The sequence below is a fragment of the Neomonachus schauinslandi genome, chromosome 3 (assembly GCF_002201575.2).
Source record: "Neomonachus schauinslandi chromosome 3, ASM220157v2, whole genome shotgun sequence".
NCBI classification, from domain to species: Eukaryota; Metazoa; Chordata; class Mammalia; order Carnivora; family Phocidae; genus Neomonachus; species Neomonachus schauinslandi.
In genome coordinates, this window is record NC_058405.1 from 149,007,552 (window position 1) to 149,023,012 (window position 15,461).

Here is a 15,461-nt window from a genome sequence, read left to right on the forward strand (position 1 = left end):
AACCAATTCTATCAGAGCTATACCTCAACAGCAAAGAATATAAAGTTTGTTTTTTAAATAAATATTGGCTGTTTCTATATGTTCCCTCATATAAATTATATTTTCTATTTCCAAATGGATGATCATAAAGCGATACTCTATGATCACAATTCTTAAAAAAAAATTACTTACGGAATTTCCCCAAAAGGAGGTCACCTTAAGGCAGGATTAAAATAAGAAATCCTTTCGGTCTAGATTTTTATCCTTACCCTCTATTTTCTCAATAAAGCAAGTCATTGACTAGAAAATTAACAACTTGGTCCAGTATGGATGATATAATATAACTCTTTACTGGTAAAATCTCTCAAAGGACATTAAAGTCAGTAGCATTGTTTTTATATTCAAAGGACAGTACATTTAGTTACTTTAGGCAGAAAAAAAGTGATAAAGCTTCAGATTCAAAGGAAATTATCCAAACACAAACCAAAAACCTTCACATCTCATATATTTTCATTGATTAAATACAGTTTCTAAAATAATGCATGTAAACATACATGGTCAACTAAAAAGTACAATACACACTTGAAGGATTACTTGCCTGTCCTACTTCTTAAAATCTCAGATGGATTTTAAGAAATGTATAGACATCCCAATTGCTCCAGGGAAGATGATACCTAATAACATATATTTTTATAATTAATAACATGCATTCTGTTAGAGACAGTCACTCTTTGTCTTCATTTAGAGTTCTCTGATTTGACATGACTTTGACCTGGCTACCTTTCTAAAATTGCTCTCTCATTATAAAAGTTAGGCTAATGTTTCAAAAGGAGCTAAAAAAAATAGCTTCTACTGATAACCACCAATTTCCCAGGGGGAGGTAGGTGGGGGGGGTGTAGGTGAAATAAGTGAAGGGGATTAAGAAGTACAAACTTGCAGTTATAAAATAAGTCAGGGGATGAAAAATACAGCACAGGGAATATAGTCAATAACACTCTAATAACTTTGTATGGTACAGATGGTAAAACTATACTTATCATGGTATCGTAATACATATAAATGTTGGATCACTATGTTGTACACCTCAAATTAATATTGTATGTCAACTATAATTCAATTAAAAATAAATAAATTTAATAAAATAAATAGAATATAATCTAAAAAAATAGCTCTTACAATCCTGATATAAGAAAAAGAGAAAAAGGTCCAGGCCTTTTTAAAATGGGGCCAGGATTTAGCAGATTCACTGTATATCTTCCAAGGTTTTCTTTCTACCTGCCAATATCAGTACCTTCTTTACCCCCACAAGCTATTTTACTTTAATTTTGATAATAAACAAATCTACACTCCCTTATAAAACTATAACATATTATTAGTCTCAGAAGAGCAGGGGAAACATCAAACATAAAAACAAAAGAAAGTCTTGATGAACAATTAATACTATGTTTCTTCCACAATTTGAAATATAAAAAAATCACAACTTAATGTTGAAATACTACCTTTAGGGATTTTTTTGAAAAGCAAAAATCAAATCTCCATCTTTAACTGTGGTACTCTTATGGCAGCTTCTCCAACTTCTTCTGATATATCTACTCCAAGAGGACATCTGCATCACAATCAGATAAATCACATTATCTCAAATACTTGCTTCCTGATCTGTCGCTAGTTCTAGTTCGGCAGACTATTTGCTTAGAATTCTGACAACGGTTCCTATCTTGTGTACAATCATCTGTGATGATGGTTCTTGAATACAAACACAGCAGGGATAATGGGTGAAGAGAAGGCCAGTCCCATTAATAAATCTAAATTTTGGTATTTGTTTTAACTACTTAGAGGTATAATTGACATCTTTAATGTATACAACTCAATGAATTTGAGGATTGAGAAGTTTTTGAAAGAAATAGTTCTGCTCTCATACTATAAATAAAAACTTAAAAGGAAATAGAAAAATGATAAAAACGCCTTATAATTCTCTACAAAGCTGAAAGGGTACAAACAGTTTACCATACAGCTGAAGTCAAATCTGCATCCATTTCTACTTTAGAAATTCCCCAGGTTTTTATTGATTCTTTGAGGTTTCAAAAGCTGGCTTGCTCCTTTTCTACCTTCTTGTCACTACTGGCAGGAGACGTCTGAGATCCTACTCTCTTTCTCTGTTCTTCCTCAGTAAATAATTTTGGCCTCAGATTTCTGCTTTTTTACAACGTTGCCCAATATACAGCTTCAACTGGGCCCTAATCTGGAAAAAGCCATCAACTTCTGCCTCAACACTGTCACAAGAAGGCAACACTGGATCAGACAGTATGTTCTACGTGAGGCTAGGCCATCAATATAGGAGATTCCTTCTCCCACTACTAACTAAACTCTGTTTTAGGCTTTGAATTTTATACTGCAACTTGCATAGAGATTATAAAAGGTACCACGTACTTGGGTTCATAGCGGATGCCTTCTGTGTTGTGTAAAACGCCCACGCCAGCACGTAGTCTTTCAATACCGTTCCTAAATAAGAATCATTTAAATAAAATAAACAGACCAAGATTTAAAGGAAGAAGATGTAGCATGATGAAATGGCAAATTATGAGTGAAGCACATACATCCCGTGGCTTACCATGCAATCATAATGCCATTGTCAGTGCACAGTCTGGGAGGAGGACACAGCAAAGTGCACTGTGTTGCATTTGTTACAATTTCCAGAGCTTTTCGGATGTATAAGTTACTTGCAACGCCCCCAGATACAACCTGAAGGAATTGAAAAGACCAAAATTAACAAATATTACATATGGCTATGAGCCAACTGTTAGCTAAACCTGGGGAAGATTCCAGCATTATACAATAAGAAAATATCACATTTTGATAGGTGGAGATGGGCAAATGATCAATCTGTATAATAAAAATTTGGAGGAAAAGAAAATCAACAATTTCAATATCAATATACAAGGACCACTATAATTTTTTTTTGATTTATTTATTTATTTTGGCAGGTGGTGGGAGGGGCAGAGAGAGAAGGAGAGAGAAACTTAAGTGGACTCCACACTGAGCATGGAGCCTGACCAAGGGCTGGATCTCAGAATCCTGAGATCATGACCTGAGCTAAAACCAAAAGTCAGACACTTAACCCACTACACCACCACGAGGAGCCCCGGACCACTATCATTTTTGTACATTTTCTTCTAACTTTTTTCTAATTATAATCAAAGTACAACAATATTTTAGACCCTGCCATTTTTACTTATAAGCATTTTTCTCATTTTACATTATTCTTAAAAAGCTATTGCCTTTGATAGTCACATAATATTCTATTTTGTGACTCTACCATCATTTAATATTTGTCTCATTTTATAATTTTCAAAAAGATGAAGTTTAAGATATAGTTAAACAGGAAGTTTATCAAGGCTTTTATGCAGATTTAAAGGGATTTCATCAAAGGAACATAAATTTGAAGGAAACTAGCTTATTTTTCTAAAAATAATGATAGCAGTTACTGCATCTCATTTCTTAATGTAAATCCACTTTTAAATTCAATGAGGAGATGCAGTCTTGGAGATTTTTTGCCACACAGGCTGTGCAGATGTCCTATAAAGCTGCCGTACCTGTATAAGAAATGGCTGTTAGTCTTTATTCTGCAAAATTTCATACTTCCGGGCTAGCGTATGACATAAAGGCCTTTTGATCCTATGCACGGGATCAGTTAAGCTCCCAGAAGAAAAGTAACACACTGTAAAGTGTGAATACTATTGTTAGAGGAGACGACAGAACTTACCAGTACTGCATTACTTGGAGATAACAAGCGTCTCTGCTGGCAGAACAGAATGGCACGGTGAGTTCTCTCTGCCACGTGGCACGCCGTGGTGTGCTGTACCGCAGCAGCAACGTGTGCGGCTGAAGACAGGACTTGCCCCCTCTGCAGCCCTGCAGAAATAAGCAGGTATTTTTAGGCACAATCCAGGATTACTTATTTTTTCAACTCTCCCAATTAGAAATATACCTTCCTCTTTTTCCTTTTGCATTATTATCTTATCAATAACATGCTGAAGTCCAGAGAAAGAAAAATCACAATTTTTAGCTCGTTGCATGGGAGGTTTGATAGCAAAATGCAGTTTATTTCCTTGTTTGGCCAAATGTTCTATAGCCTTCCCACCACTCATGGTGAAGCACTCTGGATGTTTTATCAAAGACAGTCTTCTTGCCACCTATCAAAAACAAAAATGTTTGTAATGAGTCATAAAGCTGCACATTTTGAAAACAAGCAAAGGAAATGAAATTTACTAAAAAAAAAAAAAAATCCAACCAAAAACCAAAATAGAACAAGCCTGGGTGAATAAGACATGCTGTGCTTTTACATATATGGACTATAGTTAGTAGTCAGTAAGGACAGACTCTTGCTCCTTCTCACAGCCTGATCAATAGGGGTCAGTAGGGGCACCTGGGTGGCTCAGATGGTTGAGCGTCTGCCTTCAGCTCAGGTCATGATCCTAGGGTCCTGGGATCGAGTCCCGCATCAGGCTCCCTGCTAGGCGGGGAGCCTGCTTCTCCCTCTGCCTCTGCCTCTCTCTCTCTCTGATTCTCATGAATAAAAAAAAAATAAAAAAATAAAATAAAATAAAAAAATAGGGGTCAATCACTGCTTCCCTATCTACTTCTGCTCTTTTGGAGATGAAAAATAAGTTTGAAGTTCACAATGACTGCTTAATGATTAGCTTCAAATTAGAACTTGTCCATTTCCTCTAATCATTGCAGCTGTTGGCAGTAGGCTTTCTGCAGATAGCAGTAGGCTCAGGATTCATAAACAAGGGAAAAAGAAACCTGCTTGGTGGTGGTGTCAGCAACTATGACGTTCAGTCACAAAACTTTGTACACCTTTGGGCGCCTGGGTGGCTCAGTTGGTTAAGCAACTGCCTTCGGCTCAGGTCATGATCTTGGAGTCCCAAGATCAAGTCCCACATTGGGCTCCCTGCTCAGCGGGGAGTCTGCTTCTCCCTCTGACCCTCTCCCCTCTCATGCTCTCACTCTTCTCTCTCTCACGTAAATAAATAAAATCTTTAAAAAAAACACACAAAACTTTATACATCTTTAATGTCCTTTATTATCTTTATATACCCTCTTATTTCACATTTTTATAGTACTTTACATGGCAATTTCTTTCAGATATATTTTTTGATTAAAAACATAACAGCATCTGCAAACTATATGAGCCTTTATGTACTGATCTAAACCTCTTACCATTTCACTCATAATGGGTAAGAAATCTTTTATAAAACTATGTACTACTTTTCTTTTTTTCTTACTGCATATAATTTTTTTCAGTCTATTAATCAGAAATATTTAGATAAATGGCAGTAGTGTACCTATTATTATTTGACTGAAATAGACACCTTAATAGAAAAGAATGGAGAAATTAATTCTTAAATAATTACCTTGTCAAGCATGTCACCTGGTGCTATGTCCAAAGACTTTCCCAGAAGCAGAAAATCTGAAACTCCTCTAACTAATGCCAACAGACAATGACCTCCAGAAATCAAAAGAACTAAAAAGGGAAATTCTACTTTATTTAACAACCTAATAGTAAGTGCATGAGCCTCCATATGATGAATGGGAATGAAAGGTTTTTTTAACTGGTCTACTAGTTGTAAGCTAAATGATAAGCCTACTCCCAAGCTTAAAGCAAGTCCTGGTTTTACAGTAGTTGCAATTGCTGAGAGTTCACTTGGAGAGACTTTACTGGCAGAGAGCGCTTCTTGCACTATTCGTTGAATATTTTCTCTGTGAAGTTGCTGAGCTACTGGAGGAACAATCCCACCTGTTCTGGAAGAAATAAAAAAACAGCTTTTTATAATTTCAAGACTGTCAAAGTAAGAAAAGTTTTACATTAGGGCTGAAGGCATGTTTTCAAATTAATTATTTTATAGCCAAATATGTTAGTCAAGTATATTTAAGTATGTGTACCTTATAATGCACCACAGTATAAGAACTTAGTATGCAGTGATTAAGGGTGTAATGTCTGACTTTTCAAAATTGTACACAACAAATTCCTATGGATTTGTTGATGAATGGAATCACCAAAATAATCTTAAGAAGCATTCTATGGAAGACGTCTTGAACAAGGAAAGGACAGGATAAAACTGGATTTTAGAAAAATTAATCTCTCTGGAGACAGAATTTTTATTTTTTCAATTAAAAAAATTTTTTTTAAGATTTTATTTGTCAGACACAGAGAGAGAGAGAGAGAGAGAGAGAGAGCACAAGCAGGGGGAGTGCAGAGGGAGAAGCAGGCTCCCTGCTGAGCAAGGAGCCTGATGTGGGACTCAATCCCAGCACCCTGGAATCATGACCTGAGCCAAAGGCAGACGCTTAACTAACTGAGCCACCCACATGCCCCGAAGGGAGAATTTTCAAAGAGGTTACTGTAAAAGTATTTGTTTACATCTTAAACTACATGATCATGGGACGTGAAAGAAAGGGACAGAGAGCCTTGAAAAACTGTTATAACTGACTGGATATAAGGGGAAGGGGGACCAAGGCATCCAAGATGATTCACATATTGAGCTGGAATGACTAGGAGAAAAGCAATACTAACAGAGAAACATGAAGACAGTTTTGTGAAGAAGATGAGTTTATTTTTAAACACATTGCACTTGAGGTCATGGCAGGACAGCAGACAGCTTGCAATCCTGAAATAAGAGTTGATAATTTTGATTTTGGGTCTATGTAGGACCCACTCCAAATGTCAAGAGTAAAGAAGTAGGAGGTAAAGTTGCTAGCAAAAAAATTGCCAGCATGTGACTGACTTACAATCAGAGAAGCAGAGCAATAAAATATAGGGTCTGCAAGATACACCTCTCTAATCTCAAAAAAATCTTCAAATATTTGACGCTGTGACTTCTATACACAGAAATGAAAACCCTCAATAGGGGCATTCAATTAATATTTACTTAATAGTTATAATATGCAGGGGCGCCTGGGGGGCTCAGTCAGTTAAGTGTCTGCCTTTGGCTCAGACCCTGATCCCAGGTTCCTGGGATGGAGCCCCGAGGCAGGCTCCTTGCTCAGGGGGGAGTTGCCTTCTTCCTCTCCCTTTGCCCCTCCCCCTGCTCATGCTCTCTGTCCCTCTGCTCTCTCTCTCTCTCTCAAACAGTAAAATCTTAAAAAAAATAGTTATAATATGTATTGAATCAGGCAATGAGGGAAACAATAAAAGAAACAACCTTATTTCAACACATTCATATAGTAATACTATTTTCCTTAATTCTTCAAAGCCACTTTTTCTCTTACATTCTTCAACTCTGTTAATGGCCTTCAGCCTTCTAATGACTTGGGTTTCTAGCTTCATCTTTATCTCCTTTCTTTATCTCACTTTCCACAACTAGGTGTATCACCATTCCAATTGCCACCATCAAGTTCAAAAAGCTCTCATTATCTCAGTCTATTCAAAGCCTTCTAACTGCAACTTCCTAGAGAGATTTTCTGATCCTTGGAGTCCATTCTACATTGTGTTGCCAGAAAGTAAAGCAAAATGCTGCCCCGTAACTCTCCTACTCAAAAGAATTTACTTTCTTGAAATTTGGGTAACTTTAAGTCTAAATCCTCTCCCTCCCACTTCCTTCTCCCACTTGTCTACCTCCCTTTCTTGCTTGGGTTGGGGGAGGGGGGTCCTACCTTGGACCTGCTTAGGGCTGCTTAGCTAGCATAATCCTTTTAAGGATTTTATGTATTTTATCTTAAAAGGATTATGCTAGCTAAGCACTCGAGACAAAAGGGATGAGTAAGACCATGGCTTTATTCTCAAAAGAACTGATTTGTACGCAGTATGGAGAGTAGGTGACTGAGGGGCTAAAGCTAATAAAAAGTCAGGGAAACCATCTGGCCTCAAGGTAGGACCCCCCTCCCCCAACCCAAACAGTCCTCTATTAATGCATTTCCCATGCTGTTTTAAATGACTTGCTTACCTGTCGGTCTTCTTCACTCATTTATAATGGACTAGAAGTACGATTGTTACTAATAATAAGTAGCTTTTATTGAGCTCTTGCTACCTGTCAAGAATTGCACTACACGCCTTGGAAGAATTCACATTTAATCCTCACAACAATATTAGGAGCTAGTTACCATTACTATCCCTATTTCACACATAAGGAAACTGAGGCACAGAAAACCGTGCAAGGTCTCATAGTTGAACCAGAATGTAAACCTACTGCTCAGAGACAAGGATTATATATCTCGGTCTTATTTGTACCACGGTGCTTCAAATGTTGCCTGGCAACAGTAGGAATTCAATAAATGCTGAGATGAGCTGTGTAGATGGTACCACTTTACTTCCTGTGTATTTCTCTCAAGTGACCTATGCACTAACTAAACTGAACGTTTGTCCTGTATTTTATCACCTCTTTGCCTTTGCTATGATGTTTACTCATGCTACAGTATTTTTTCCATCTCCATTCATTGAAGGCCTACCTATTTTCAAGGCCACTGACACCTGCAGTGTATCAGACGCTATGCTGGCTATCAGGCATAGTGTAGTGATTAATACTGATAATTAAGACAGAGCCCATCACCATGGAGTTTAGAGTCTATTGGGGGAAAGACTATACATAAGTAAACAAATGTAAAAATTATCAAAAGGATGATGAAGAAAATAAGCAGGGTGTAGTGATACAGAATAAACATGGCAGGGATACTGAATTCAGATAAAGTGGTCAGGGAAGGCCTTTCTACACAGTAAACATTTACATGTGCAAATGTCCAGGACATTCAGAAATACTGAGTGGAACTGAGGCATGGTAGTAATAGTTATTGTTTGCACCACTTGTTTGATACTTACTTTATGCTGCCTTGTACTGTATGTTTCCTTGTAGGTCTGTATATCAGAGATTGGGTTAAACTCCTTGAAGGCAAGGACTTTCTGTTATTTCACTATGCCTTATTAACACTTACCACAGTCCTTTCAGATAGTATGTAACTGTTAGAGGTCTATTCTGTCTCTTCACATATATTATTTCTGTTATACTCCCCACAATCCTGTAAGGCAGGTATTATCTTTCCCATTTTACAGATGTGAAAACACAATCAGAGAGGATAAGGAACTTGCCTAAATTCAGAGTCAACACCAATTGCCTAATTCATAATTCAAATACAGGTCTGTGATCTCAAAATACCAACCTTTTTCACTATTCAGGTGTTATAAATTGATGGCTTGAAGGTGTATTTGATCTGTATAGCATTTTAATCTATTTTGAATTACGAACTAATTTTAAAATCTGGAGATATTACAGTTACATTCTGGATTCCCATTTTCTCTTGAAAATTCTGATGATCAAATAACATAGGGCCTACATTTCTGCATGGCAACAATTGGCTGGAGGTGACTAGTGACCTCCTCCAGATATCTTCCACTTTATATACAGCCCACTTATCTATGTAGCCTGACTAGTGGTCCTCTGCAAAGAGATGAGTTTATAAACCTTGCACCATTCTATGCTTTAATACAACAGTGTCTTATTATTTAAGTACCAACATGATTTATATCTATAAATGTGAATAGGATTTTTTTTTTTCCCCAGTGATTAACACAGGCTAGAGATAGGGTCATGATCTCCTAGGACTTCAGTCGAGACCATGAAACATACAGGTGGACAAAAGAGGAAAAGGCATTTACTGAGGGGAAATCATGGATAAATCTTAGAGTTGGGAATGAGCTTAGTTCTTTTTGGCAAGAGGCTCAGTTAAAGTTGAGACCTTATTATGGAGAGCCTTAAAGGCCACTATGTAGGGTTTAAGGTTCTCTATAGTAGTTATTAGAAGCTTTTGCACAAAAGAACTTAACTCCTAAAACTGAACTTTTATATATGATAAATAGAATTATTTCATTTTACTTTTCCCCAAAGTGGGAACTACCAAGATAATGTCTACTTACTTTAAATGAACTTCAGTTTGGGAGTGTATTGCTTCTCCCAAAACATTTCCAGTTTCATCCACCACGGCAGCTGCTGTATCATCACAACTGGTTTCGATTCCTAATACTAGTTTATGAAGAAACAGTTTTCCAGGATGAAAATTAAAACTTCTTAAAAATTCATAAGGTTTCCTTCTTGATGGTTTAGAAAAAACTCCTGTTGTCTTATTCAGTATTAGCATACTTAACTCTACAGATAACTCCTAGAAAAGAAATGAAGAAACAAACTAATTATTTGGAACTGACATTAACCACTAACCCATTCAGATAAGCAAAATTCCAAAAACTTGATTTATTTTGCAATATAATAGTTTTACAAAATTACAGGAAAGTTTTGTAAAAGCAAAAATTTCTAAAGGCTATAGCCACCTGTGAACATAAATAACAGTATGAATGAATACAATGCTCTTCAAGGGGGAAAACAAGGAAGTCAGATATAAAATTTTTTAGTATTATCATGCTGTTCTTAGCAAACTATTCATTATTTATAAAATAGCTAATAGTTGCATGGATAGTCTTCTGGAAAGTGCTATTTATTTTTGATAGCTAAGTTAAAACAAAATTGGTTTAAGAAAATTAAATGATAAAGGCAAAACAGAACAGATACATATAAATGCATTCCATTTCTTGGAAATCTCTTTCAAAATAAAATTTAATAATTTGGTTTGAAAACAATTCACAAAAAAGACACACACAATTTAGTCATCTACTTTGGAAACAAGTGTTCTTATAAAGCTCATCTTAAAAGAACCACATGTGGACTAAAACGACTGCAACCTAATACCCATTTTATCCATTAATTACAATTTTTCTAATTCAGTCTCCATTTTACCACAGGTTTATTGTAGTAAGGATCTCCCCAAATCCTTTCTCCTCAAAATAATAGCAGTACATCACTGAAGCACCCTGGTATCTTCACAATTCCAAGTATCTAATTTCATGCCCTCAAATCACCTGTTCTAGACCTTTCTGGATGCTTACGTAGACCCTTCCCCTACACAGTAATGGAAAAAAATGAGAGAATACTGAAATTTTTATTGTTCCCCTCTGGCAGAGGGCATCCGGGGATTAGAGTTATAAGCAACCTACTTGCGCAGAGGACAGCTGCGGGGAGTGCAGCCCAGACACACATACTCGGAGAAACTAGATTTGCAGTCACTAAAATCCAGGCAGGGAATCTTGTGCGAAGCACTTGTCTTTAGGGTTACGAAGGCTCCTACGTGAACCAGGGTACTTGGCCAGTGCTAGTCTGTTCTAGGAAGCGAAAGGTTTGTACTGGAATCGCCCTTCCAGGCAGGCGAAAGAACCAGTGAGAGAGGGGGTGAGCAATTTTACCCACCTTCCTCGTGAACGACAGTGGCTAGTACTGGTTTCGTTCCCCTAGCAAAGACGGTCGACTGCGTTTTTAAAAGAGCAAGAGAGGCCGAACCTGTCGCTCCGGAAGTGATGTCATCAACACGGTGCCAGCGTTTCGTCGCCAGCGCCTGCTCCTATGGCCCTGGAGGGCGTCACTTTTAACTCAGTACAAACAAAGCGTAAATGTTGTTTTTGTCCGAGATGCAGTGCGTGCACTCATGCGTTACTTTAGACTTACAGGTAGCAAGACTTTTGCAAGGTCACACGGCTAATGATCGATCTAGCGGAGGCCGAACGTAGATTTGCCTGACTACACAGCGTTAAGTTCTGAACACTTCGCTACGTGAAAATTTTGTTTGCCTTTGGCTGGAATTTGGACGCCACTGTGAGGAAAGGATGGTGCAGATTATTCGTCATTCCATTTTAGAGGAACTGTGACCAAATCTAAAGGTTGTTGCCCGAAGTAGCTAATAGTTCAGAAACGGAGTGGAAAGGAGGGACGACGCCACGGACATACTTGTACACGGTTCCGAGGGAACGGAAGTGCTTCCGATCGGACTGTCTAAACCGTCCCTCCCACTTTTTGGAGTAAAGGTGTGGGGATGGCTCGTTTTTGTGATTAAAAAGGGGAAGGAGCTATGGTATATTCATTTACCATGAAAAAATTATATCCTATTTTCGCAATGCATTTCATGGTTTCTGCTTACTATGTACACAACCTTCAGGAAAATATGTACTCATTCTTGGACCTCCTTCAGTCTTTTTTTTCCCTTTCTTTTATTGTATGTGAACTTGTCATTTGTATGAATAGATTTATCCCAAGTCTTTCTTCTGCTAAAGTCCTGCTAGACTTTAAGGTTTTACTAAGCTTACTAAGCAAGGACTTAATATATGCAAGATTGGTTAAGGCTATCACATTAAATCTCTCGAACGGCATGAAGTTCTTGGTATAGAAGATAAAGAAATCTCGGTCGGAAGTCACAGTTACAGTCTAGTGGTAGATAGAAATATATACATTCATAATTACCAAAATGTTGAGAATTTTTTAGGTGAAACATGCTTTCAAAATTTATGTGTGACAATAGTAACCATAATTAGCAATTCACTTACGTTGTGCCAGGTAGTGTCGCAGATTAATTTAATCCTCACTATAATCCTGTGAGGTAATTAGTTACTGTCCTCATTTTACAGATGAGGCAAATGGACCACAGAGTTTGATGATTTGCTGGTCACATAGCTAGTAAACGCAAAGCTATAAGTTAGGCCATCTGGTTCTGGAAACTGTTTCCTTAACTTCTAGAAGATAAAGTAACACTTATTTCCCTAGGAAGTGTGTCTGAGCTAAAAAAAAAAAGGGGGGGGGGGAGAAAAATTAAGACCAAAAGGTTAAGAAAAATTAGTTCTCCTAACTGCATATGATTGGTTAGAGATTATTTTCTATTATATGCTGAAATCTAGTCTGACCATAAAATCTTTCACATCTGGCATTTTCTTGCAATTTGGATTATGTTCAGCAGGTGTGTCTCAATACCCTTCTGTGCAAGAATGTGTCAAGAGTTATCCCTTTTTTATGTGCTGGTATTATTGGTAGATTCCTCATCCAGGCACGTTTGGCTGGTGTTGAGTCTTTTTTTTAAGATTTTATTTATTTATTCATGAGAGACAGAGAGAGAGAGAGAGAAGCAGGCTCCCAAGGAGCAGGGAGCCCGATGCGGGACTCGATCCCAGGACCCCGGGATCATGACCCGAGCCGAAGGCAGACGCTTAACCATCTGAGCCACCCAGGCGCCCCTGGCTGGTGTTGAGTCTTAATGCTGCATTATGTGAAACAGCAAAACTCTAGGACACATTAGGAAGGAATTTTATTCTTCCTTAGATTGATGGCATGTAAGTAGCAGAAAGAAAAGGCACTTATACCAGTACCACATATTTGGCAAGTGAAGGTATACATTTTCCATGTTCTTTATTGTACTAGAGGAGTAATTATTGGTGGAAAGGCACTTATGCTCTCTGAGGCGGGCCTGGGCTTTCATACAGATCACATTATATGATTTGAATGCCACTGGTGGACATTCTCAAAGAAATATGGCTTAACTAATGTAACTTCCACTTGAATTTAGAATCAAAATATGCTCATTTTGTCTTTGCTATTGCCTGCCTAACTTGCCATTTGTAAGTTTTAGAGGAAAGTAATATATAGAAGAATCTTTACAATAATTTCCCAATTACGTCTTACTAAATTGGATTTTATTTTCATTTGTTACTTATTTATTGGGTTCTTTCCTTTGGGCTACAAACTTCATCAGTTGTTAGGGATAAAAGATAAGATCCACTCCCTATCTTCAAGGAATGGGGTCTAATTACAATACAGCATTATTGAAAGTGTACATTGAGAGTGGGGAGTTGCTTGGGGAAGGTGGTATAGCTTGCCACAGAGGTATCCACAGCTTAGCAGGACCTTGGTGTGATTACTGGGTTTCAACATCTGATTTTCTAGGCTTGAAATTGGTTTATCAGATTTGGAGGTGACTGGACTCTGGGGTGCTGAGGCACACAATCTGCTAAGAAACTGCTTTGTAAAAACCATATACTAAGGTGTTAATTTATGAAAAATGTAATGATGAAGGAAGTAGGATACTTAAGCTTGCTGATCCTCACTTTCTCTGTATTGAGCAAATTACGGTGAAAGCCAGATCCAAATTATAACGAGAAGATTGTTTGGTAAATATGGAAAGGAGGCAAAAGAAATGAGTTTGGTGCTTTAAATGGCTAATGTTTCAGGCCTGATGCATCTCTTTTCACCTGAGTCACCTGTTTTACATTCTTCATGGGTTGGATTGTGTTAAAAATACACTTACAAATATCTCTTTGATGTAGAAATTGTTTCATTAATGGTAATACTGTCAATTGGGTCTCATCCTTGGAAAATATTTGCTTTTTTTTCATTTGCTGAGCCATTATGCTTATTTTACAAATTTCAGATGATTTATTTTATTGTGGTAAAATATATGCAACAGTATTTATCATTTTAACCATTTTTAGGTGTACAGTTTGGCATTAAGTTTACTCACACTGTTGTGCAAACATCTTTACCATCCATCTACAAACCTTTTTCACTTTCCCCCACTGAAACTGTACCCATTAAACATAATTTCCCCTTCCTGCCAGCCCCTGGAAACCACCATTATGTCTCTTACTAGTCTAGGTACCTCATATAAGTGGGATCATACAATATTTGTCCTTTTGTGACTGGCTTGTTTCACACAGCAATAATGTCAAGGTTCATCCAATGTGGTAGCATGTCAATTTTTTTTTAAGTGGAGTAACATCCTGTTGTTTGTATATACCACATTTTGTTTATCCATAGACACTTGGGTTGTTTCCACCTTCTAACTATTGTGAATAATGCTTCTATAAACATGGGTTGCACAAATACCTTTTCAAATCCCTGCTTTCACTTCTTTTGGGTATATACCCAGAACTGGGTATATTGCTGGATCATATGGTAATTATTTAATTTTTGAGGAATCACCATACCCATATGATCTTATTTTTCAAGTGTGTGGGGTCTGTGTGTATTTTTGGCAGAGGAGGGAGAGGGTGAATCTTTTTGTTGCTCCCATATAATCCCCAGGACTGTTAAGTACCATAATAGAAACATAGAACTTGATAATTCATAGGAGGGACAAATTTCTCAAAGCAGAATCACTGTATCAGGTTTTCTGTAGTAGGTGGCACACTGGTATTTTCTCAGCAATGCCAGTTATGTCATCTGGCTTCTCTGTTCCTATTTAAAAAATTACAACATGGGAGCACCTGGGTGGCTCAGTTGGTTAAGCGACTGCCTTCAGCTCAGGTCATGATCCTGGAGTCCCGGGATCGAGTCCCACATCGGGCTCCCTGCTCGGCAGGGAGTCTGCTTCTCCCTCTGACCCTCCCCCCTCTCATGTGCTCGCTCTCTCTCTCTCTCTCTCATTCTCACTCTCTCAAATGAATAAATAAAATCTTTAAAAAATAAAAAATTGCAACATGATGATGCATACCTATCTTCTTTTTTTTTTTTTAAAGACTTTATTTGACAGAGAGAGAAGCACAAGCAGGGGGAGCAGGAGAAGGAGAAGCAGGCTCCCTGCTCAGCAGGGAGCCCGATGCGGGACTCGATTCCAGGACCTTGGGATCATGA

At 37.7% G+C, this 15,461-nt stretch overlaps 1 protein-coding gene across 1 annotated transcript; it reads right to left on the reverse strand.

Annotated features, from left to right (window-relative positions):
• Positions 1-420: 420 nt before the first annotated feature.
• Positions 421-11,339, reverse strand: OSGEPL1 (O-sialoglycoprotein endopeptidase like 1). The gene is made up of 9 exons (XM_021702888.1): positions 11,262-11,339; positions 9,884-10,125; positions 5,394-5,781; positions 3,965-4,169; positions 3,740-3,888; positions 2,588-2,718; positions 2,407-2,478; positions 1,479-1,585; positions 421-653 (listed from the first exon to the last, which is right to left on the reverse strand). The coding sequence occupies exons 2-8, from the start codon at positions 10,102-10,104 to the stop codon at positions 1,507-1,509; spliced, it is 1,245 nt and encodes a 414-aa protein (XP_021558563.1). The 5' UTR covers positions 10,105-10,125; positions 11,262-11,339; the 3' UTR covers positions 421-653; positions 1,479-1,506.
• Positions 11,340-15,461: the final 4,122 nt, after the last annotated feature.